Genomic DNA, 24,832 nt, shown 5'->3' with positions numbered 1-24,832 from the left:
GGGGAAATTCTAAAGGCAAAGTAATGCATAGTTAAAAGTACTTACGTTAGTTTAGAACAAACTTTCAATTTACGTGTTTACGAATTTCTTCACGTCCAGATAAAGTACACTTTAAATCAGGTTGTAAACTATAATTTTACGAAAACACTCAGTTGTCACGAAATTTTTCCAGAATCTTAATTGTTTCAAACTTGTGTAAAGGATAATGGATATTGTAAATAATAAAAAATATATAATATTTGTTTTCTAGTTTATTTTTTGAAAAAATGTTTTCTTTGATATGTATACAAATTATACAAAATACAGAAATAGATCACAGCCTCTGTAAAAACTTAAAATATTAAACAACTTTCTCCTCTCACAGTGATATAATGTACAATCAATAACAATATAAATAACATGCACACACACACAACACCTTACGCAAGTATTTGTTTAACAAACAAGAGTATTTTCTCTTTTTTAATAATAAAAAAGGAGTTATTACAAATTTCCGTGAATTTATTCACAAAAATATATTTATTTTTATTGTTATAAAATGTTTCCCTATTCTCTTTTTTCCTTTTTTTTAAAATTTTATTCTTATACCATTTGCAGCAGGCTATACTTATTTGTCAAGGAACTCCTACACAAATTTATTCCAAATATGTACACAGTTATCAAATTGCAAAGTCTTTACAATTATTTGTTTCTACAACAACAGATGATTTTATACCAATCATGTTTACATTCCTGAGAAGAAGGAATTTACCAGGCAATTATAAATGGACATTCCCACTATACAGTAGGTGACATGATACAGTCTAAAACAGTAGATGATAACACTGCGAAAAATTTCACATTAACATTTCATATATATGTATATTCTTAATTTCATCGATTTAAGTCTGGAAATAAAAACAAACTTTTAATTATAATTTGTTTTTAGATAAGTGCACGATTTTATTTTAAAGACTGCATTCTATAATTTCAGTTTCGAGAATCTACTTATTTTAAAATACCAGACAGTACATGTCATCTAATGTTAACCCATTCCTCCTTGGTTTCCAATAGTACAAATAAAATCAATTGTAAAAAAAGAGAACTATAGCAGGGTTTAGAAAACAGATGCAAAGAGAGCTGCCAACTTTCTTAACATTGCCTCCCTTCCTTAACACTGTGTATGGACTTTACCATCCTTGACGGATCTTTTCCGTCCTGTTGTATTTTTGTTCCTCGGAGCTGTAAAAACATTAATCTAACCAACAACACATTTCGAAGTTTTAATTACAAAGAATTTTGTTTCGGATCTACAAGAATGACCGAAAAACTAAACAAAACAGTTTTTATTATTTGTATAGTAAAAAAGTAAGCATAATTGTGCTTTAAGAAAGTTAAGTGCTTCGAAATGTAACTCACAAACTCACGTGAAACAAATAAACTTAATCATAAACGAACATTTCATTGTTAAAAAGAAGAGAAATTCTCAATTTTGAAGTTCATTTGTAGGGAAAGCGCATTGAAAAATATTCTTACAAGCTAAAAATTAGCACAAAAAATAAAGATTTATAGATCAAAGTACGTACAAGGGAATCATCAAAAGCGAATTAAAAAAAGTTGTTAGTTCAATATGGTCTAAATTCAATGAAAACAAACCAAAACTACGAAGAATAAACCGTATTCTCGCAAGGAAAGGCACATCCTTCATCCAACATTTAAACCACTGAACGTCAATAAACGCTCTTTTGGTCACAAGAACTTTCAAAATGTTAATTCACACATAAAAGCACCGAAAGTCTTTTTTTTCAAACATGTCAATTAAATACAGATAAATATAGCACTTGTGACATTTTGTTTTTGAAGGAATGTGCAGAAGAAATATAATAATACGAAAGAACCTTCATTGCATTTTTTTTTACATGAAAGAGAAACGCAACTCATGTACAGTGTATGGAAACATTCAAAAGTATTACAATTATCTTGTTGTTTGGAAACCTTATATACAGAATCCTTATGTAGAGTTACAATAACCAATGGTGTTATTGATGGTCTCTCATAACGTTTAAAAATTTCATCTTTTCTTTATCTAAATGTTACAATAAAATTACTTTTGCAAATATTTTTGGTAGCTAAGAGTCACAGTAAAAATTAACTTAGTGGATTGCAATATTTTCGATATCTAAGTGTTACAATAAAGTCATATTTAGAATTATTGCAATATTATTGATATCTCAGTATTACAGTAAAGTTATATTTAGAGTGATTGCAATAGTTTTGACTGTAACTGTACACACACATAAGGGAGTTTGTGTTTCGTTTCAGTATTCTAAATTAGGATTATCATGATATCCAGTGTTACCGTGATATCCATTCTAACATACAATTTATTGAAAAACCATTCAATGTAATAATTCAATACTTTACGGTCTACAATATTAGGCAAATCATCGCCTAAACAGTATTTGAATTTTAGTTAAAATAGATGTTTGAAAATAACCTTAAATTTTACACAAAAATAATAATACTAAACGAAACATTAATTACCATTCTCTGTCGTTTACAACAAAGTGAACAACAAAATGGTAAACAACGTGAAAAACAATGATAAATATTTTTCCCTATGAGTTGCGTCTCTTCCCTTGAAACTCATCAAAATTAAACGTATTCAATTACCTCTTAGAAAAAGAGCCTGAATCGTAGCTGAAAAAGTCACAAAGTTCAATGACTCAATAAAATCTCTTGTTCAGAAAATTCAATTCAAAAATGTGCATTGTCGAAGCGTTATCACAGTTAAACGCTAATCCACTTAGCTGATTAATGTCCTCGATCTGTTAAATTAAAAATAATATGTGGCTCACAGTATTCATGTACGTCATAGTTCTTCAAGATCTTACCCACATCTTTGAACCCTATCTTTGAACATGAGTCATTAAAAGTTTAATAGAATTACAGTAACTTTGTTTATTAATTTTTCAGGCAAATTTCCTGAGTGCTCGGAATTAGGTGACAAAACAAGGAATAACATTGTACGTAATGTTTAATAGAGAAGAAGACAATTGAATTTAATATGAATGTTTGAATTAAACTTTGCTGAGGAATATTTCAGGAGCAATGAGGTTGAGGAAAGTAAGTTTTGCAATTGAAAACTGCCGATACAAATACAGACCTTCATACAAACAAGATAACTGTTAACTTTCGGTTGATGTCTAGCAAGGGTAACATTATACTTGTTAGATTGCTTGCTTCATATCAACACTGATTTTTGGACGGACATTCCATAGGGAAACCTCTCCCTGTTCTCCCTTAGTTGCTAACGAGTCTTAAGATCTACAAAGACTTTAGATATTGTTTACGCTTTCTCTTACTCAGAGAAAGATACAACTAACTCGGGATACCTTAGGGAACATACCACGAAATACAACAATACAGACAAAACGGGGATTCTTAACTTGTTTTATTATCTGTGTTGTTTATAAGGAACACAGACTAGATCTCTAGGTGTTTTGCTTCTTGCTGCTGAAGCTGCCCGTGCCTGCTAACTTAGCAAGTGAAAAACAAAGGTCAAAAACCCCTTTCTCAGCCATCCCAACAACTACACCCTCAATAGTGCAGTAGGGAGAGTTAGGGGTTATACTGACCAAAGAATTAACTTCCTACCCCCTCTTCTAAAGCTCGAGAGGGTGTCACAGAAGACAAATCATTTTCTCAATGTGCATGCTGCACCTCTTCTTGAGACGTTCCAACTACACCGGCTGGTCACAATGAAGCAGTGGCCGTGAAGTTTTGACGCCTTTTCAGAACTCGACTGCGGTGCAAGTCTGATTTCTGACACACAACAACAGTTCCACCTTGACTTATACTTGGGCTACTTTTACCAATGAGTGTTCCTATCATCTTGGAGACGGAGAACTTGCGCGTCTTGTGTCCACCTGACATTCTGCATTCATTGATAAGGAACTCGAAAGCTAGGTAGAGGTCAGTGCTGTTCTCGGCTACTGAGACCTCATAAAATTGGCAACCACTTTGGAGCGCAGCTGTTCTCCCATCTACTTCCTCAACCTGTAAGTATACAAAAGAACAAATTTCATGAAGCACATCGTTTCTTTCTTGTCTGATAAATCGAAATATAAATATATGCATTTATACAACATTCTTTAATTTATTTGCTTACAGCTACAGTGAAACCCAAATCACATAGAATAATGTTTTCAGGAGCAATATTTAACGATGTTCAGTAACTATTCCATATTTTGTTTTAGCTCATTGAATTCATTAGTTGGATATGAGTTTATTGTCCCTTTTTGCAGAGAGGCTATATGAGACGTGGATTGTGGGATTCGAACAACATGAGCTAACGCCAGGAATCGAATCCGGCCTCCCGCGCCAAAGCCCTTTGATTTATTTGGGTAATTATTTTCCTAGTTGCTTTCAAACGAACTGGAATTTAGTGATTTCATTATTAAATAAAATTATATAAAACAAAAAGTAATTTTCACGAAGCAAGCAACACTTAAATGAATTTGAAGAAATTAGTAGGATCAAACTATTAAAATTCAAGTTCATTTCAAAGAAAGTATAAATATTATTGCACCTATAAAACAATGAGCTATACAACAGCAAAGATAAATTGCTTCAATAACGCTAAATTAATAGCAATTAGAATGAGCATTGCCAAAATTACTCAGACTACTTGTTGCGGAAATGTTAATTATTCATAACATTGAACTATAAGAAGAGTAATCCGTATATCCGAGTATTTTATGAATTTTGACTTCAACCATTCTCTTTCACTCCAAAAGAAACAAAACTATTTCGATACGCAGTAGAAAATGTTATAAAAGAAGCAGCAGAGAAAATGTATTTGCTAAAGAGAAGCTATAAACATATAAGCCCTTAACTAATTCAGTGTTGTAAATTGCGTTTCCTAATTCTAATTTTGTAGACTTCTATTACCGGTAAATTCTCGGATGGGAATTTAGCGTTCGACATTATTTACGATTTTTCTTTGAGCATGTGAATCATCGTTGAACAAAGGTTTCCCAGCCACCGAGAAAATGAAGTTAAGTGTCAATAACTTTTCCTCGAATTATGCAAACAAGATATTATGAATGCATGTGCTATGTCCATATCTCGAGAATGATTAAACATTCTTTTTGGCGTTTAGCCAAATGAGATGTTTGGTTTTGGTGAAGGCGTTTTTCTTTGTTTATTCTATCGTCAAAAGAGAGAAAAGAAGTGAAAAATAATTTAAAAAGGTACCTTAATTTTTATTTTTAAATAGAAAAGGCAGGTGTGCTGATTTATAGGACGTTTTCTATATACATAGTTTTAGGTGGAAAATTTACTGTTGATTTTCTTGTTTTAGTCGAATTATTCAAGCACTCGCCATAGAGTACACTTATTTACGTTTTTCTGCGTAGAGACCTCTAATATAAATATGGAATTCTTGTTTAAACAATTGTAATCATTCTTTGGCTTGTTGTACAGAAGAGAAAGCCGCTACCGAAAAAAAAATCTAACAGGTTCCGCGAAATGCTTCCGTAATTCCTTGCATGTATCCAACAAGCTTTTTTTTTCTTTGTGAAAATGTGAAAGAAGGGAACGTTTATTTCAGTGAAAAAGGAGTAGTGTTAGTGTGATACAAGAAGGAATAGAGAGAATCATTTGACTTCAAAGAAAGAGGGAAAGAAAGCTAAATAAACAAACATGGAATAAAAAATACACGTAGGCTATTCGGTAGGAAGAAAGGAAAATGACAGTAAAAGACGGAAAATATTACAAACGGTCATGAACTTGCATTTCTCATGCTGCTGGAATGCTCATTTTAAACAAAATAAGAAAGCCACGTCGAAAAGTTCTTCCTACTACCTTCCCTTAAGAGACAGTAGTTCTTGTTGGCAAAGTTCTGAGTAAAGAAGGAAGTGGCTGTTTGGTGTTTCTCACGAGCCTTTTTGACTCCCAAGGTCGGAATAAGGAACAGGGTCATTGCCCGCGTGTGTGAAACCTGAGACGTGAGGAATGGGGAAGAGAATAAAATGTGTACTGCTCACAAATGTTGTGACATGCCAATAGAGCCAGTGACATGAGGGAGTATGTTTTTTTTTTTTTTTTTTTTTTTTTAAGATGCTTCATTTCACCTTCTTTTCTTTATTTTATATCTTGATATTTCAAAGTGTTTGATTTGCTTGAGCGATGGGCACAAATCCAAAATAACACAATCACGATAAGTTACATACGACTTCTTGATTTTCTTTTTCTTTCTTTCTTTCTTTCTTTTTTTTTTTTTTTTTTTTGAAGAGTGTCTTTAGTAGCTTTTTTTCATTGTTTGTTTTACTTTTATAGCGCAAAACGAATGGTACTTTTGTACAAAACACTGAAGTCATGTGTTGAATCTTATGTACAAACACAAGGTTTGGTATTGAAGTAACAACAGATATAGGATAGATCATTATATTTTCTTCCGGTACTCATTTATCTTTCGCTGATTAGCACTTGAACAGGTAATAATTTATTTCAAGCTCCTTTCACAATATTTTATACAACTGGGAAAATACATGTACTATGTAAATTTTATACCAATAAAATAACAATTTCCTCAAAGCTAATCGAGACTAATATAGTAACTCTATGCTTTTATGGTATAGTATATTTCTTTAGATAAAAGATATATGTAGAGTGAAACTCAAAGTATGAGGCATAATGAGTTCTGGACGTAATTTGGCTATGCAGAAATCCGGAAAACGGGTTGAAGTCATAAGAAAGGTTATGTTATGAGAAAAAAAAATCTCTAAAACTGCATTTGTTTAATGAAAGGCATATTTAAAGTAAGATCACTTTTACAACAATTAAAATATATAGAACATTTGCCATTAAACGTAAGTTTTAATATTGATATAAATAGAAATCTGAAGAAAATTAGATTATTACGAATGAATACATAGCCTACAGTTCGCATTTCAATATTTTTAATGATTTTTTTTTAAATCCTTGCATATATCCGGATATTTGGCGATTGGATGAAGTTCGGATAATTAGCATTACAGTGTACATTTGTTGTAATTAATCTCTTCATATTGTAGATTTCTGTATACCATACTAAAAAGAATCTCAAAGGTAAGTTGGATTTGGTTTTACTAACAAAATGTAACCATAGAGGAAGAAGACATTAAGAAGTATAAAATATTGCCAATTACTTGCAAGAACATTAATAATGCTACACTGAATATTTACATCGTGTGATATCCCTTAATTGTTACTACCGTTCCAAATACTTCTGACTTTCAAAATTTCAAACAAAGTTGCTAGATATAAGTGCCTGAGTAGTGACATTTCCTTGTTCATTTCAAACTAACATTGAATAATATAAATGAATATTAACCTACCTCTCGAAGGTGCTCTAAATCTGCCTTGTTTCCCAATAAGGTGACAGGAATTGTATTCATAGGTCTGAGTTTCTGTAAGTTTTCCAATGATTCCAACGCGTACTGGAAGGAACTCTTGTCGGTGATTGAATAGACGACGATACAACCATCCGCCCATTGGACTTGTTCCAAAGGAAAAGTCGAATCCCTCTGCAATAAGAAAGAAAAGAAAAACGCTTATTGTAGCAAAGTCTCTAAGTAAGTAAATAAGCATGTAAAATCAAATACTCAGTACTTCAAATAAATCGTTTTTATACCTGCATATATCGCTACGAGAAAGATTCTAAATTTATATTATAATTCATATAATTAGATTCTGCCACTAAATATTTTTATATGTTTTTATTAATTATTTTTTCTATTTCTTTAAATTAATGAACTGGAATAGTAGTCTTTTGATTTTACTAAATTCTTCTTCAAATCTATTTCAATATTCCGTACTTGATGAAAATTAAATTCGGTTTTATATAATTTGAATATTTAATAATCAAGTGTAATTTTAATAATATTAAATTAATGTTACTTTTAATATTATTTTATTAATTTAATATTACTACATTAATTAAATATTATTTTAACTAATATATATATATATATATATATATATATATATATATATATATATATATATATATATATACTAGCAGCGTTCACCCCGCTTCGCTGCGGTCACCCCGGAACGCAATAAACTTTGTTACTTAGATAATTTTTACTTTTTCGCTTTCAAGTGATATGATAAAAACCATAGAAGATTGCAGTAAATCTTAACATTATATCGCCTGTCATTTATGTTAACCCGCCCCGCTTCGCTGCGGTCATCCCGGTGCTGGCATATTGTAAAAGTGTCTGTAAAAATAAGCAAATCAATTAAAAAATTTTAAACAGAAGATTCAAGCTATTTTCCGCTGTATATCGCCTGTCATTTATGTTAACCCGCCGAGTGACACGGTCATGCGGGTTGCATATAAATACGTTTATTTTTACCTATGATGAACTAATAACAAAGGATTTGTACGTTATGGACACCTGAATGGTCAATTATCTCAAGACACTGGTAATTAAAAATTAAAGTGATATGATAAAAACCATCTAGGGTCCAAATCCTAATAACCCCCCAAAAATGAAAGAAATTGGTTCAGCCGTATTAGCGTGATGAGCGGACAAAAAATTGTACGTTCTCTTTTATATATATATATATATATATATATATATATATATATATATATATATATATATATATATATATATATATATATATATATATATATATATATATATATATATATATATATATATATATATATATATATATATAATGAAAATTCAGACTGAAGATGCCAGAGACATTGAACTACGTAACCTGAAAGAAGAAATCTTTAAAATTCCAGTTCATTTCAAAGAAAATAGAAACATAATTCCCCTACTAAATCAATGAATCCAAGTATTCAACACCACTAACGGAAAATAGTATTCCTTTGAAGAAAACCAAAAATATGTTCAAACATTTTTTAACTATATGACAGAAAACAGATTAAACAGTTTTTTTTTAAGAGTTGCCAAGCAATTAAAATAGCAAAGATGATTTGCTGCGAATACTAAAAGAGAAACACTTAAGCGGTTTTTATTGGCACCTCCTGGTGCTAACTACTGACACAGAAACACACTTACTAGAAACGGAGGATGTATCAGCGGGTCAAAGTAGTGTTTACAACATCTACGAATAACTGTTAAGAAGCTAGAGGGAAAAGTATGGAAACAGCTGTGCAAACTACGCTTTTAACATTACTATGTGTAACATAAAGCAAAGACATAGATTTAAAATTAAACAATTTATAAATATAGAGCAAATGCTTGTTTTAAGTTACAGTGTTGTTATATGCTACATGGAAACAAAATATTTGCTAATTCTCCAAAGACAGTTTATAATAGTACTTTTGAAAGCTAACGAGAATGATTTTAAATTATGATTTTTAAAATTTATCTGTATTTGATTACAGTGTAACATTACAACTGTATTCTGTATTTCTAGTAGGATATATATATATATATTTTGTTTTTGACATCATAAGAAATGTTAATATTAGACTGTTTTAAAGTTAAAAAAATTGGAAAGTCAAAGATTAGATTATTATTTTGTAATTTTAACTTTGGCTATATTTTATGAAAACAAATCTATCACTTTATTGGATACATATAACGAATAAAAACTGAGAATATACTATTACTGTCACCAAATATGATTTGAAATAAACTACTAATATATATACTGCAGTACGGGATTATATTCTGTCAGATATCCTACACAAGCTGCTAAAGTAAAAACTCGCAAGCACAAAAGGATGGGATAAGCTCAGGTCTGTAAGAAGAACGCAAAAGGAAAATAAAAGCGCATGTAAAAGAAAGAAGGAAAAGAAGAAGCTCCCTGTGAGGGAAAGTTGGCACAAGACACATGCAAATGAAGAATAAACAATTGTTAAATTCACTTCATATTGGCACGCATTGTTGCGAAGCGAACATTTATACTTAGGATAGAAGCGCTCTTTAATTGGCTATTTTTTTTTTCATGTAAGCTTGGAAGGGGGCCAGTCCGCAGGGGACACTCACCGATTCGCCAGACACGTCCACTATTTCTACTTCGAGTGGGGTGTTGTTGATGTTCACTGTCTGCCGATACAAGAGATCTGGAACAAGGACATCAAAGGATTAAGTTACAATGCTTAATCATGGCTTACACTAACAAATGATATATTTACTAGTTAACAATGGTCACACATACGAGGTATACAATGCTTTAGGGTTTCTATCAAGTAATTGTAATGAAGGATAAACAAGCAATTTAAGAGAACACATATTCGAACAGAGTTGGAGGCATAACTGTTTAAAATTTAGAAATAAAATCACTATTAATGGTGACCCATCTTTCACACACTTACATAAAAATACTTGTATGAAGCATTTAATTGAGATATGCAGACTTATGCCATTGAATCAGGTGCACTAATTAACATTCCGGACTATATAGGAGTCAGGATTTTTGCCAACAATTAATTCGATCTTGAATGTCTTAAAATAAACTGCAACATCCTTTGGGATGCTACAGTACTGTGGCTAATTCGTAGTGCAAATGTTTCTACTAAAACAACATTTGGTTCTATTAGTTGTTCATGCTATAGCATATGAGATATTTAAAGCATGTTACATAATATACACTTGAACATAAAGATTGTACCTTCTTTAATGTCTTGAGGTAGCTTCGAGTAGTGACTTACTACTGGCTAATTCTTTCGTAATCGGTAAGTTCAGGTTCGAATCTTGAAACTAAACTTTCTATTCTCCATTCCATCTGACTAACCCTGATAGTACAATTCTATTAGAAAATTATTCATATCTATCAGTTTAAAACGTTAAAAACGTTGGAATTCAGTATGCACATAAAATTAAAGAATGCAATTTTTCGGTTTTAGTATACAGTATTCAAAACAGAGAGAGAGAGAGAGAAAAAAATAAAAAGGCTACGCAGATAAAACAATTTAAATCTATGTGCAGTTGTAGAATACATCAAATCACGATATTTAATATATAGGAATAAAAAGCTTGTAGCATGAAATATTTTCAAGTGAATTGAAGACTTCCTACGAAGAAGTTTCTGTAGATTTCTAAGGACGTCTGAGAATTTAGGAGGAACCACAACGCTCTCATTCATTTTCCTGCTTATGGATGAGAGCGGATCGGAGTGTATGATGTTGAATTAAAGCATAGCAGCATTATTTACGATTGAATTTCTTCCGTGCTCGACGAGAGAAGTAGTAAGATGTAAAACAGCATGATATAAACAACAAGCAGTCTTGTGGAATATCCTTGTTCTAAGAGCTTTCCACCATCTCTCAAGAACATCTGTGGGCCTGTCAGAAGGCTATGCAAACACACAAACCTTGCCAACAGGGAAAAAATTTATGAGCCTAGTACCAGCGAGAATGCAGAATGGCCTTTAGGGAAAAGTTACTTGTCTCATCTGATATCATGATATGCACCATGTTCGTAGGAGCAATAAAGATTAACGTGAAATTAAGAAGGCCATGTTCGCTGAGCGAATTTATAACATTGTAATTAAGCGGTATTTTCCACTAAATTGAAGGTTGTCGTGTAGATATTATTTTATTCTTTTATTCTAAATGATATGACAGGTTTTTAAATACCAATATGTCTCATAGTGTATTACAATTATTCATGTTACCTTCAGAAAGATAGTAATAGAATAAACAAGGGGATTTTGGAATATTGTTTTATATTTCTAGTTCACTCACATGTTTCTCATACGTTTTGATTATAACTGAGTGCTTATAATCATATTAACGTAAGGTTCTTTTCAGTAATAGTGTGCAGGTAATATTGAAATGTTACCTCAACAGAAATTTGCGTATCAAACAATTGTAGAACTTGTTTACATTTAGGGTAATAGTCAACTACTGATAATTATAAAAAAAGTGTCCACAATGTAACGACTGTTTATACTTGAATGTATTTTATGAACATGTAGGTCCTTGGATGTCATAAATTCTTTAATGTTTCGATTGTGAATGTAATTTTAAATAATAAAACTCTTTCGCTCCTCTCTCTCCAGCTGCCGCACCCAAGACTTCAACAACTTGAACTCTACTGTGAATGGGAATATGTTCACCAGTATACAACAACATACCAGTCGCACGCCCTAAATTTAGCGATTCCGGTTTGAGCGTGGCAGGAATCCTGGCGCCAGTTGAATCCTCTCCTTCACTCCTTTCATCTCAAACCCTTGGCATCAGCAGGAAGATGCTGTGGACACCAAGATTTCTCATTTCTCTCTCTCTGTCTGTGGTGGTATGTATGTATGAGAAAAGAGTATAAAAAAGCCAACAACGTGTTGCGTGAATCCATGTGTGGTTGCGTCGACGAACACACCTATCTTATAGTCTTCCAGTTCAGACTACCTCTACAAGTAAGCAGCAGGTTCTCTCAAAGATATGACTCATACTGGTGGCTTGTTGTGGTCACAACGAATCAGAAACCTGTATCTTTTTCTACTACAATTCACAAATCATTGATACTATGTTACACACGTATCTTTTTTGTTTAAATTTTGATGTTGCATTTATTTATAACAGTAAGACAAATAATCTCCCTTTTCCAAAATAAACAAATAAAAATCGAATTGTAACATTTTATTGAGGTGTTGGAGATTTCAACCAGCTTCGGTGAGCATGGTTACGGATTTAAACTTTCACGTTAAATATTGGTATCCAAATCTATCATATAGTAATTCGCATGCGTCAAATTTAAAACTCTACAATGTTTCTCATTTGCTACCTAATAAAGAAGACACACAAGAAAGAATTTAGGACAAGGGAAACATCAGCCTGCTTCACGGAGAAGCTATGACAGGAATTTGTTGCAGTTTCAACCACGCGAAGCGCGAAGGGAGTTTATGATAAGAGCTGCTGCACTTGGAAGATGACGTGATGTATGAAGCGCGCTGGACCATCCGCGTGAATAACGATCAGATGTTGCAACCACTCATTCCACTAATTCTTAACTTACGTTACCAGACACTCTTCAGTATATTTTCTTTTTCCTTGGATATTTCTAGACCTGACGCAATTTCCTTACTTTTATGGTATTATTTAAATAAATATTCTCTTCTTCAGCTATATTTACATTTTTTGTCGTTGTTGCCAGGAAGATTCTATCCTATTCAATATTCACCGATGGAACAGTAAATAATTGAAAGCAAATAGGTAAATCGTAATAAGTCGATTGCTTAAGGGCCTAACTTTTTTTTTTGAAAATGACCCCAAATTTGATTCTCGTTTTGTAGTATAAGGCAGTGTTTTCAACGTAGGGTACATGATACGTAAAATTATAGTATAATATTTAATTCATGGTAATTGTAACATAGATCTATTAAATTTATAGCATGGCTCTTCTATTTATAGTAAAATCGGGTAACTTAACTAGTAAGTATGATATAGTTACCTATGATTTGAATTAAGGGTAGCTTAAATTTGATGATACACACTTGATTTAAAAAGTATTGCTAAGGGAACGCCAAAACAGAAAAAAAAGTTCACGAATAATAAATTATATGTTAATATAAATATACGAGTTTTTGCTCTAACATCTGAAATTTCTCATACTTTGCTGTAAGATGCTCACGTGAGAAAATAGAAATTCATATTGCAATTTGCGAAGTTATCTTACAGTTAAAGAGTTACAAACGATATCAGTTCGTCTTTGTAGGAGTCTTAATAGAGGAGTATTAAATAGAGAAAATCATAGTTATTGAAACCAATTTCATGCTTCTCTTGTAGACAAATAAGAGAAGTGTCCCTATTGTAATGTTATCAAGTTCTCTCTATGAATGTGCCTTTAAATAAAAATAAAAATGGTATCGATCTCATCGTTATGTCTGCAGTTGAAATAAGATAATGGAAACCGCTAATAAATGATATGGAAATACAGTAATTCGTGGAACGAGCAAGTAAGAAGAAAAGTAAAAAAAAAAAGTAAAAAACTTTCTATGTTGTATTCCTCATCGAAAACTCTTCACAATATAATAAGATTTTGAATTGTAAAATTGCACTTCAGAGTCAAGTGATTTACTGTAATTTTCAAATCCTTTTATAGAATTATCTATGTTTTTAATAACAAGATTTATAATAAATTTTAATAATGAATGTTTGGATATATGTAAATAGACTATGTACTTTCCTGCAGCGAATTTAGTTGAGATTTGTTAGATTAAGTTATTACTTATATAACATTTTAAGCGAGCTTCTTTTTTGTTAAAACATAAATGAAGAACTGTCACTCGTAGGGATGATGTAGGCTAGCAATCATGTACTTTAATATACAGGACTGGAGAACAGAAGAACTAGGGATTGTGTAGTCACCTTGGTATTTGTCTGCTTATTTCGGAAAATCTCTCACGATTGGTTAGGAAAAAAACTTTCTGATGACCGTGCTCCATCCTCAATAACATTATACACTTGAATTTATGTTAATTGTTTAGGGAATTGATATCACTGTACTGTCAAGTATCTATTTTTACCTTCGTATTAACAAAATGATACATGGTTCACAAATGTGGGACACTATGCGATTCCATTGCGACAAGTGAAGTTTCCGTGGGATGAGTATGTGAGACCGTTTCCAACTTATGACTGTCTCCCGTCTCACCGGACAGGACACTAAACTATAATTCTTTCGCTCTGCTTGCGTCATAGCTACATCTCTTTCCGAGGCACACGCGTCAGCGCATCACTGGAAAATAACCTCTATTCGGCTCCTTTGCTCCACTACGCAATAGGGGACAGGAAGGCGAAGGCTACTTACGTAGGCACGAGACTAGATCAATGGGGGACGATGTCGGTGAAGATTCATTGGGGAGAGGGTAGGGGAGTTCAACTTTCGTTCAGTACCACAACTTGAGAGTTTAAAAATAGTTCGTAAAATACAGTACACCAAGAATGCAATGGACAAATTTGGGCAAAATGGACAATAATGGTACTAGAATAATAATAGCATCCTGAAACTTAGTTTTGATTCATGTTCATCTACTTTTCGTGCCAATTTTTTAATTAGACAGTTCCATACACATTAACTATCTTCCACGCTACCATTTATAAAAAGTCATAAGCTTAACATCGTCATTAAGAGATATTGTCATAAACGGAATTTCAGATGTACAATTAACAGAATTCACTCAGCATGAAAATTCAAACAAATACTTTTTAAATACCGAGAAATTTATTTTACAATTTCTAACAGACCTTAGTTAGGATTTCTTTTCGTTATAACAGACGAATACTAATTTGCAGTGTTATGCAAGGCGATCTAGTTTGCTGCAGCTATCTGTGGCTAACGGGTATAGGTCACAGTTAAACGAAATTTCCAATTGTGATCTATAAGAAAATTATTTTTCAAGTTCATGCATCCTTGTTGCTACGAAAACAGAGATGTCTGTGAAATTAGTAGGACAATGAATGAACATATTCATTCTATGAATAACGTTTTGAGTATAATAAGAAAGAAAAATATGTTGAAAGAAATTAAGATTAAAGAAAGAGGTTTGAAGTCATATAATCTTTGTGTATTTAAAGTTAGAAACATTCTCTCCTTAAATTCGCAAATCTTGTGAAATGGGTAGTTTCCGACAGGAAATGGATGTCCATCATATTCTATCTTTAACAACAGTCAGAATAGCTCAGTATATTATTAGTTCCCTTCAATAGCTAGGGAGCAAATTTACACTGGAGATTTTTATAATTTAGTTAAAAAAATAACAGTTGCCAAATCATTTTGATATCATTTCTATGAACTAGAATATAATGGATGTGCTTCATCAAACGAGCGTGCCGAACAGCTCTACTGGTTAATTGGTTGGTCCAACAGATGGCTATAGTAGTAATTCCATTCTGAACAGTTTTTCACAATGAACCAAAAAACTGAAATTACGTGCGACTCTGACGTCAAAAGCGTTTTTTTTTTCATTGAAACTAAATGTGCAAAACATGCTGTCAAAACACTGAAAAAAATCACTTTAACGTTTCTAAAAACAGACACCAAAGGGTGGGAGAAATATATTCGTTTAGCTAATTTTAACTACGATAAACTATATAAAGAATATATATATATATTTAGAGAGAGGACTGAACTTATTAAGAAATCTTTTCATCAAATATTAATAATTGTTGATGTTTTGTGTAGAAAAAAAAACAGTGCTATTTTTAGATGCGGACTCTTTAATTCCGTTTTCTTCGAAAATATGAATGGACAAGCTACTCTGCAATAGTTGATAATACAAAACAGAACCATTGGTGCTCATAACATGGCAATGGGAAAACTTTCTTTATTTACTTATAAAATTTGTGAATAATACGGTGCAGATACACTATTACATACACCCGATGTGTGACCAAAGTTTATGAAGTACACATATACTATATGAATAAAACTATATGTATATTTAACAGTTAAACCATATAAGATATTTCATTTTAACAAAAATGTCACTGAATAATATCAAGTTCACAAGTAGTAGGTCGTTATATGTTCCTGAGACAAGAACTTAAAATGTCTTAAGTCGGGACTTTCTAAATCTTGCAACATTTAGCATTACTTGATTTTTCTTTGTTTGTTGCACAGATAACATGCATAATGTAAGTTATTCATTGAAATAAGTGGATTTATTAGATAGGTGATATCCAACATCAATAGAAGCTAATCAAATTCATTTGAATGCAAAACTACGTTTAAAATTATTAATATACAGGATAAATATACAGAGTGCTTCAGAATTTAGATATAACAATTTTGTCCATACAATGTGTTATTTTATTACATAATCAAACTCTAGTCTACAAAACCATTGATCACATTTCATCTTTTTACTATTTTTTACATTGTATGTTGAAACGCTCTGTACATCAGTAAAAAGAAGAGGAAAAAAAAAAAAAGTGTTCTTACCTGTATTCGACCTGTATTCGCCTATAAACCTCCTTGTTAGGTATCGGACTGTAAGAGCTGAAAAGAAAGAAAAAATAGAGCGTTTACAATTTATTCCCAACGAATATCGCACTAATAAAATGAGACACATGAAATTAAGATACTGAAGAGAATCACTTTAATCTAATGCATGTGAATGGACACACAACATATACCTATACAGTGAATTTATACTAAATCAAATTTTTATTTTATGGATGAGAAGTTGTAAGATAAATGTTTAGTATGTCAATTGTATTACATAAAAGTAAATAGATGAAGTAGGATGATAAAATAGAGAAGAAAGTAAAGGTATTTCATCTTGATTTTTATATTATTTTTGTATGAAAAAATAGATTGAATGTATTGTGAAGTGAAACTGTTATGTAATTTAATACAACTGCAATATTCTTACCTGATTTTCCTACGTTGAATTTGCCGAGAACAGCAATTCTCACACGAGGCATGTTCGTATTCTTCTCCTCAGTCTTCATAGCTGCGACTTCTTTTATCTGTGGAAATATCAAGGGTAAGCAAAAAGCGTTATTACAAGCTATAAACATGTTTGCATTTAAATATATTAAAATAAAACTCAGTCAGATAAAGAGAAAAAAAATTGAATGTGGAATTTATGCTGATGTACTAAGTCCTTAGTTCAAGTTCCTCTATAGTAGATTTTTCCGATTGAAGATGATTTAATATATTTTTAGAGATATTTGTAAGGATGTATTTTTCAATTATTCAGTTGAATACTTAAGTGAAATCCTCCAAGAAGTTTTCAACAGTGTAAAGTTTAAATGTATCATCATACGGATTGATATAAGGCAGTACAATAATATTTTTAGCTGTGAAAACCAGCTGAGAATATAAATTCTGGAATTCAAATATTTTATTTTAACACCAGCCATAACATTCATTCCAAGCAGTTCAAAGTGCTACTCAAAATCTCTTTACAGCAGCACCTGCATTAATAGATACGAGTCATTACAAATATCTTTAGAGAGTTATTTCGTTAAAATAGACACTTTAAAAAAGAGCGCAATAATCGATTTCCTAAAAATTCCATCTCTTTCACATAACTAGGTTGTAAATGATATTTCAGCACATATTTGAACAGAACGATATGAATTTATCTAAAGCATTGTAGATTTCTTTTAAATTATTCTGGCTACTCTATCTGTCACGTTCTGTTATATTTTTGGTATTGAAGAGGAAGTATAAAACTCCATGGATAATAATTATGTGCATTTCACTAGAACAGATTAGCTCTCATTTTTATTTTATACCAGTCAGAATTGTTAACGATCCATTATCTAACACAAATGTTTAAAAAGAAACTCTTCAACACGAATGTGCATAAAATCTATTTTCCGATGAACAATTAAATGGAAATATACGGTATGTTTGCTCCTTTATGTTTTATGGCTTAGCGGTTGTGCATTTAGCTCTGGAGCGTAGAATTGTTCGTTCGAATCTTGATCGTATCACTGTATGACCTTTATGGCGGACAAACAACATATGGGTAGATTTTCTCGGAGTGTTCTTGTTTTCTTATACTGTTGTAGTTTCATTTATTGTTTAATCCTAAGACACATTTATCACTTTCTCATTTAATCTAAAAGATATGACCGTAAACTTATTTAATGTTGTAAGTACCGTACGAATAGAAAAGTCGAACACAATGATATAAATACTATAGTGTCCATCGCTAGATAAAACTAAAGAAAATAATAGTTATTTCTTGACGAACTTAGTATTGGTGGTGGTTGCCGTACAAAGTAAAACACATGAGACCGGTTTCCAATTGCAAGCCACTATAAATTCTACAAAGTAGTTTGTAAGAGAATTAGAATCAGCAAATTTAAGTAACCAAGAAAGAAGTTAGAAGGAATCATCCTTATGTTACTTCGAAGACAAATCGGTAAAGCGCCTTATTTATGAGCGCGGGGCCCCGGGTTTGATTCTCTAAATAGAAGCTTGCTTTGGATGCGAAACCAAGTAATGAATGTTCCCTGCTGAGAGAGGACATTAAACTCAAATCAATTAGTTTTTTGTGATGACTATGTTTACGATTCTTACAGTCATACGGTGTTAGGAAAGCATAATACCACATCATGCGAATAATACTGTATGTTCTGCGCAAAATTTTGCTGACATTCTTAGGTCAAAGTAATGAATTAAAAAAAAAAAATAAAGGCAAGACAAGTGATATTGCTACTGAGAGTTGTTGCTTATGAAGCGCACATCCGACAAGAAATATATTGCATAATAACTGTTTAATGACATATACAGATTTAATGATCACATGTGCTCTTTTATCGTACATATGTGGTAATGTGGCATTGAGTTAACTTGCAAGAATATAGCTGACATATACGTGTGTATTCAGCTGTATATTTCAGTGTAGGATGTGCATCAAACATTGTGGCTTCCTAAGTGGCGCCAGACTGGTCTTTTTCACCATGACATATGAAGGTTTTTTGAATCCAGGGTCCTCAGACGAAGTCTTAAAAATCATCTGCTGTTTTCTTGTTTTCTTCCTTCTTCCCTTTCAAAATTCTTTCATTAGCTCTGCCATATATATATATATATATATATATATATATATATATATATATATATATATATATATATATATATATATATATATATATAATGTGTGTATGTGTGTGTGTGGTGTCAACATATTTAGCCTCCATGGTAAGGACACGTTGATCAAAACATGTATCCATAATTCGTAAGCCTGGGCGACGACCAACTTCTGTTATTCTAGGGAAATCCGCTTGGGTCGCAGCAAGACAAGAAAAATCCTCTTCGGTGCCAGCGATGGTGAAATATTGCAATCCAGTAGCAGAGAGCAAAACATTCGAAAAAACAAAACAAAAATATATATGTATATACCAGATCAACATCCGGCAGAAAAGAATGTTGCGCCTTGTATGTAAAAACGACCCACAGTTTGAATTCAGGCTAACGCAATAATGAAATGGTTGAAGCATTAAAAAAAAAGTTTAATGAAATAGTCTATTTTATTCAAGTACTGTGTGCTCTGAGAATCCCATTGTACTGTAATCCTATTTTAGAAAGTTTAATCGACCAAAGAGATCAGTTTGTCTAATTCGGAACGAGAAAGGAACGTTGTCATATTCAAACAATTCCTACAATACGTAGTCTTATTATCTTCTCTTATACAAATTGGAAAATTTTTTTTCAAAGATATTTGTGACTGAATCTGTAGACATAAGAAGGAAAGAACTACACATTAAAATCGAGTTTTCCCTTGGATTTAATTCCTTTGAAATTTAATCACTAATGGGACGAAGTTTCCTAAATGAAGTAACGCACTAAAATTTTGTAAAGATGGAGCAAGAAATGAAATTCATGGCAGAACTCGATTTGCAATTTCTCGTTTATTTCGTTCTTCCAATTACAAATTCCATTTTGATAACTACTTCCGGTTTCATTTTGATAGCTACTTTCAGAAGTATATGCAATAATTCCAATAACGACAGCGGATTTGTGTTCTCAAATTCTGTGCGCTATTATTAAAGATGATGGAACAACTCACAGCCGCGTCCTCATGAAACTGTATGACTCGTAGCTCAGAAAATGAAAGATGGTAGGAAACTCAGTGTTATGATCTGTAAACGCTTTACTTAAACGAAGCAAATATATTAACATAGAATTGTAAAGGACACTATTATAGCCTCAGTATATCTTAAAGGAAATGGAAAGTCTTAAGTGAAGAAGCGGAAGCGACCATTTTCAACTGCGAAAATCTAATGTTTAATATCTTACTAATAAACTAATAAACTTCAATCCTGGAAGGTTGAATATGATCAAGAGACTTAACTGCTTTTGTGCTTAATTTCCCTAAATTTGTACCATCAATACTAGGAAAACGTCAACGATTCAACGAAAAATCAATTGATTATGTTTCCTATCTCCAGAATTTTTGCTTTCAGAAAACATCTCTACGAAGATTGATCCAGCTATTGAATAATGACTACATAATTTACATAAATTTTACCCATATTTATAGAAACAACAAGAAAACGCAATTATATTGTTAATATATGAGCAAAAGGGGAGGAGGTGAAATTGAAGTTATTGGTAGAGCAGAAAGCAATATATTGTAGTTTTTAACAAAATGGGAATTGGGAAGAAAATTCCATTACATATTCTTTAATTAATTTGTTTCATGTATAAATGAACAAAAACCAAGGTTATAATTAATGCTTTTTTCTAATAGTAGTATGTTTCCTAGACAATCTATCTGCTTTATGTTAGTTTTGCATGCTGTGATTAGATGCAGTCCAAAGATGAAAAAGAAAGCATCTGAAGTTAACATGCATGTCACATACTAGTCTCCGAGGCCACAAGTGCAACTGGAGCGCAGTGACACACTTTTCCGTATAAAGCTACCATTAGAATTCTAATCTCCTTTTTTAAGCTTATTTCTTTTTTGTCCCTCTTATCATGATTAAAAAAAATAATTCTATGACTGTGACATGCACATGAACTGAACGACCATTATTGATCCAATTTTTGTTACGAGTCTTCGAACATATCGATCAATTATACTTAAGTTGATTATTGTTGTTATTATAAATTTTTTGTGTTTTATCCAAAGTACCCTTATCTTTGTTCTTTTTCACTCTTTCAAACATAACTTCGAACAAACTTCGAGTTTAATTTAATTATTTAAAATAACATAATTACATTAATAGATCTGAGAAATAAAACAGATAAATAATTTGGTCATATTGAACCAAATGAAGAATAGATTCGTTATTATAGTATAGTTTTTACAATAAGAAGAAAAGCTTTTATATCAGCAAGCATCTTTTATTTACATAAAACATTCGATCGGTGGATCTAAGATTACACATCAAGGAAAAAGTTAATTTTATTATAAGAAAGAGGGGATAAAGAGCACATCACAGATTGTAAAGTCATGATGTCCTAGTGATATTATTTGTGTAAAACAGAGTGATATTTTCCTTAGATAAAATAAAGCAAGCGCACAAATGCAATTATCAATATAAATAATACATTTGAACTCATATATTATACAGCACTAATAAATTAGCAGAGAGCAATATAATTTTTAGAAAAATGAAATTCTGCACTAGTTGATTTCTTAAAACTACAAAGAATCCGTTTCAGTAAAATTATATCAAAATGTAATACGAGAAATTCAGGCTGATATTAAAACAGACAAGGACTGATCCTTATTTTAATATGAATTATTATTTTAATAGAACAGTGATTCATGTGATAGACAGTGCTGAAATTTAACAGTTATTGAGTTTAACAGGATATTGGTCAAGGGCTTGAAAACGTGAGTCGATATTCAATCTACTATATTCATTCCATAATAATAGACTAAGTATGTAGTGAATAAGAACCAAATCAATATAAAAACTTCACTTTACCAAAAACTTACTTCTATTCTCTAATTGGACTGCTTGGATGTCACGTAGTGTAATTTTAAAATTGAAAATTTTCAGGAGAAAAGTTCAATATTTTATGAAAAAAATCACACTTCTTTTATGATTGCAACCAAAACCATAATTATGAAGTTTATTTTCTAATCCTCATAGTGGATACATTCTCTTGATGCGATTTACATGAGATGTTGAAGTTCAAAGTTGTCTCCTGAAATACTTCAATTTTAGAGTTACATCATTTGGAATGCAAGCAGTCCAATATTGATAACACATTAATTAAAATGCTTTGCATATATACTATTTAATTACTTAAAGTACTGTTTGAGCAACAGGTTACACAAAGACAATCAAGATACGTTGTTTATGATTTTTTTCATGATACTGAAAAAAATATATTTTCATTAGCTTCTTCCATTCATTCTAATTTAGGGCTTTGTTATAACTTATCATCGAGTCCACTTTGTAACTATAGAGCAAACGTTTGCAATTGCAGTAATAACGGTGGAAACTGAAAGTAATTGTTATAAGAATATGTACGGAAGAGTACTTACTTTTCATTATGAAAATGTGTAGCAACCAGGAAATTACATAACAAAAAGGTCGTAGACTTGTGAGTCCAAAATTCATTTGTCAATAATTTAAAGTCTCTTATGACTTCTAGACATAATAAAGAAGATTTTTTAAATGGACAGAATAATAATGCTTGTAGGCTGAGAGATGGAGTATTTTAAAAAGAAAACTGATAACATTTAGTAATGAGATTGAACAGTTCCTATATTTCAGGTTAGCCTACATAAAATCAATAGTATTCCTGCAATATTGAAACATTAAAACAGAAGCACAGCATTGTGTATGGACAATGAAAACGTCATGTGATTGACATCCTGTTAAAAATATCGTACATTATCCTCAATGGAAAAATGCAAGTAATGTTACAGTATTACATTAAGTATAGGTACAAACAACAGTTTATGATATGTATGTGTCTCTGCTCTGTTGCAATATCACTGTTGACCGCAAATCAAAATTGTAGTGAGTATCAGTCTTGCAAACACTGAACATAATTTTTGATACTACAGTATATCTATGGATGGAGTATACAACGCATCTTTTCGACTTTGTAATTGCTTCAACTTAATAATAATAATGTTAAGACATTCAATACAGTAAAAAGAAATCTACTTACCAAAATATCACAAAGACTATCCAGCTGGGTTGAGAAAACACACAACGCTTAAAAACTGTTGTTAATCAAAGAAACACACAATACAGTCAAACACACTAGTTCAGTATATAAATGAGAGAGTGAATAATAACTTGTAATAAATGCGCAAAGATAATACAATGTATAGAGAGCGATATTTCTCTTGAGCCTTCACCAGCGCACTGAATGAAGATACCCTAGCGACTAGCAGGAACAGCTGCCAGTTACTTCGTTTTATTCATCTGTCGGAGAAGAGGAGAGAGCGCACAGGCGCCACGCGCGGATGCTCGCTGTCGGTTGCTATGGCAATATTGTTGTGGCATGCGCCGCGCGTGTCCTCATCACTTTCATAGAACACCAGTTGCTGGAGAGTCAGACGAGACGGCGGAACAGCAGTAGTAACATCAGGGGAGTCAAAATGAGAATGTAACACAGCATAGTGTCCGCTGTTCTTGCTTCTTCATTCTATAAAGAAAGGAAATCATCTTAGAGTTACACTCAACCTCTCATTTTCTTTTTCGACACAAAGGGAACGAGGACAGAATTGTATTAATGTGAAAGAAGTTTTATAATAATAATTTTTCTTTTTTAAATATATTATTCACTAATTTTTTAGTTTTCTGTTTATCGTTCTTTTCCAACACCGAAGAGATAATGAACGAAATTGCAATTAACGTGAGCTTCGAACTACGAATTCGGTACAGTTTGACGAGTGTAAAGATCATAATGTAAGATGAACCCTTACAATTTAGGCCGTTTGCTATACACTATCACGCTATCGCATTTTCTCGCCTACCACACTATCTCGCTTCCAAGAAACCTGTATCACAGGACCGTGCCACCGATTGCGATTCAGTAATGCTTTCTCATACAAGGGTAACATAAGCACGTACTTCCAGGTTTGAGTTCCTGATGGAGGCACATAACTTCTCCAATAACCTAGCAACGCGAAGCATTTAGACGTGTTACTTCAATTGAAAAGTTAACAAATAAATTTGTGTCTAAGTGAGAAGCCGAAATTTTTTCGATGATAACCAATGTCCTGATCATAATAAATATAATCCATCAGAATGATCAGATACTGTCTAGGATTTAGGTATTAGATTTCTTGGCTTTCAGCATCTATGGCCATGTTAACTCGTCACGTAGGAAGGATGACGTTCCCAAGCGATCACACTATCCGGGCAAAGGGAAGGTAGAATGGATTGGGGAAGGAAGGAAGTGGCCCGAAGCCTATATGTGAGATATCATCCTGG

General features: G+C 32.0%; 1 protein-coding gene across 2 annotated transcripts; it reads right to left on the bottom strand.

Annotated features, from left to right (window-relative positions):
* Positions 1 to 246: 246 nt before the first annotated feature.
* On the bottom strand, positions 247 to 23,807 carry LOC145693223 (ras-related and estrogen-regulated growth inhibitor-like protein). Of its 2 annotated transcripts, none has more exons than XM_081769013.1 (6): positions 23,559 to 23,807; positions 17,335 to 17,431; positions 16,902 to 16,958; positions 10,006 to 10,081; positions 7,362 to 7,554; positions 247 to 4,038 (listed from the first exon to the last, which is right to left on the bottom strand). In XM_081769013.1, exons 2-6 carry the CDS (start codon positions 17,411 to 17,413, stop codon positions 3,736 to 3,738), a joined length of 708 nt encoding a protein of 235 aa, XP_081625139.1. In that variant the 5' UTR covers positions 17,414 to 17,431; positions 23,559 to 23,807; the 3' UTR covers positions 247 to 3,735. The 2 variants fall into 2 exon arrangements, with proteins under 2 accessions (XP_081625139.1, XP_081625140.1); XM_081769014.1 differs by having other exon boundaries at positions 7,362 to 7,550; positions 10,005 to 10,081; positions 23,559 to 23,806.
* Between the last annotated feature and the right edge of the window lie 1,025 nt (positions 23,808 to 24,832).

This window comes from Thermobia domestica, chromosome 8 (genome assembly GCF_964235325.1).
Source record: "Thermobia domestica chromosome 8, izTheDome1.hap1.1, whole genome shotgun sequence".
NCBI classification, from domain to species: domain Eukaryota; kingdom Metazoa; phylum Arthropoda; class Insecta; order Zygentoma; family Lepismatidae; genus Thermobia; species Thermobia domestica.
This window is presented reverse-complemented; position numbering and strand designations above follow the sequence as displayed.

Coding starts and splice junctions, on each gene's coding strand:
- LOC145693223 (XM_081769013.1), bottom strand. CDS start 17,413: ATGAAGACTGAGGAGAAGAATACGAACATGCCTCGTGTGAGAATTGCT. Junction 16,959..17,334: donor ATTCAACGTAGGAAAATCAG/GTAAGAATATTG, acceptor CTTTCTTTTCAG/CTCTTACAGTCCGATACCTA. Junction 7,555..10,005: donor GTGGACGTGTCTGGCGAATC/GGTGAGTGTCCC, acceptor TTCTTTCTTATT/GCAGAGGGATTCGACTTTTC.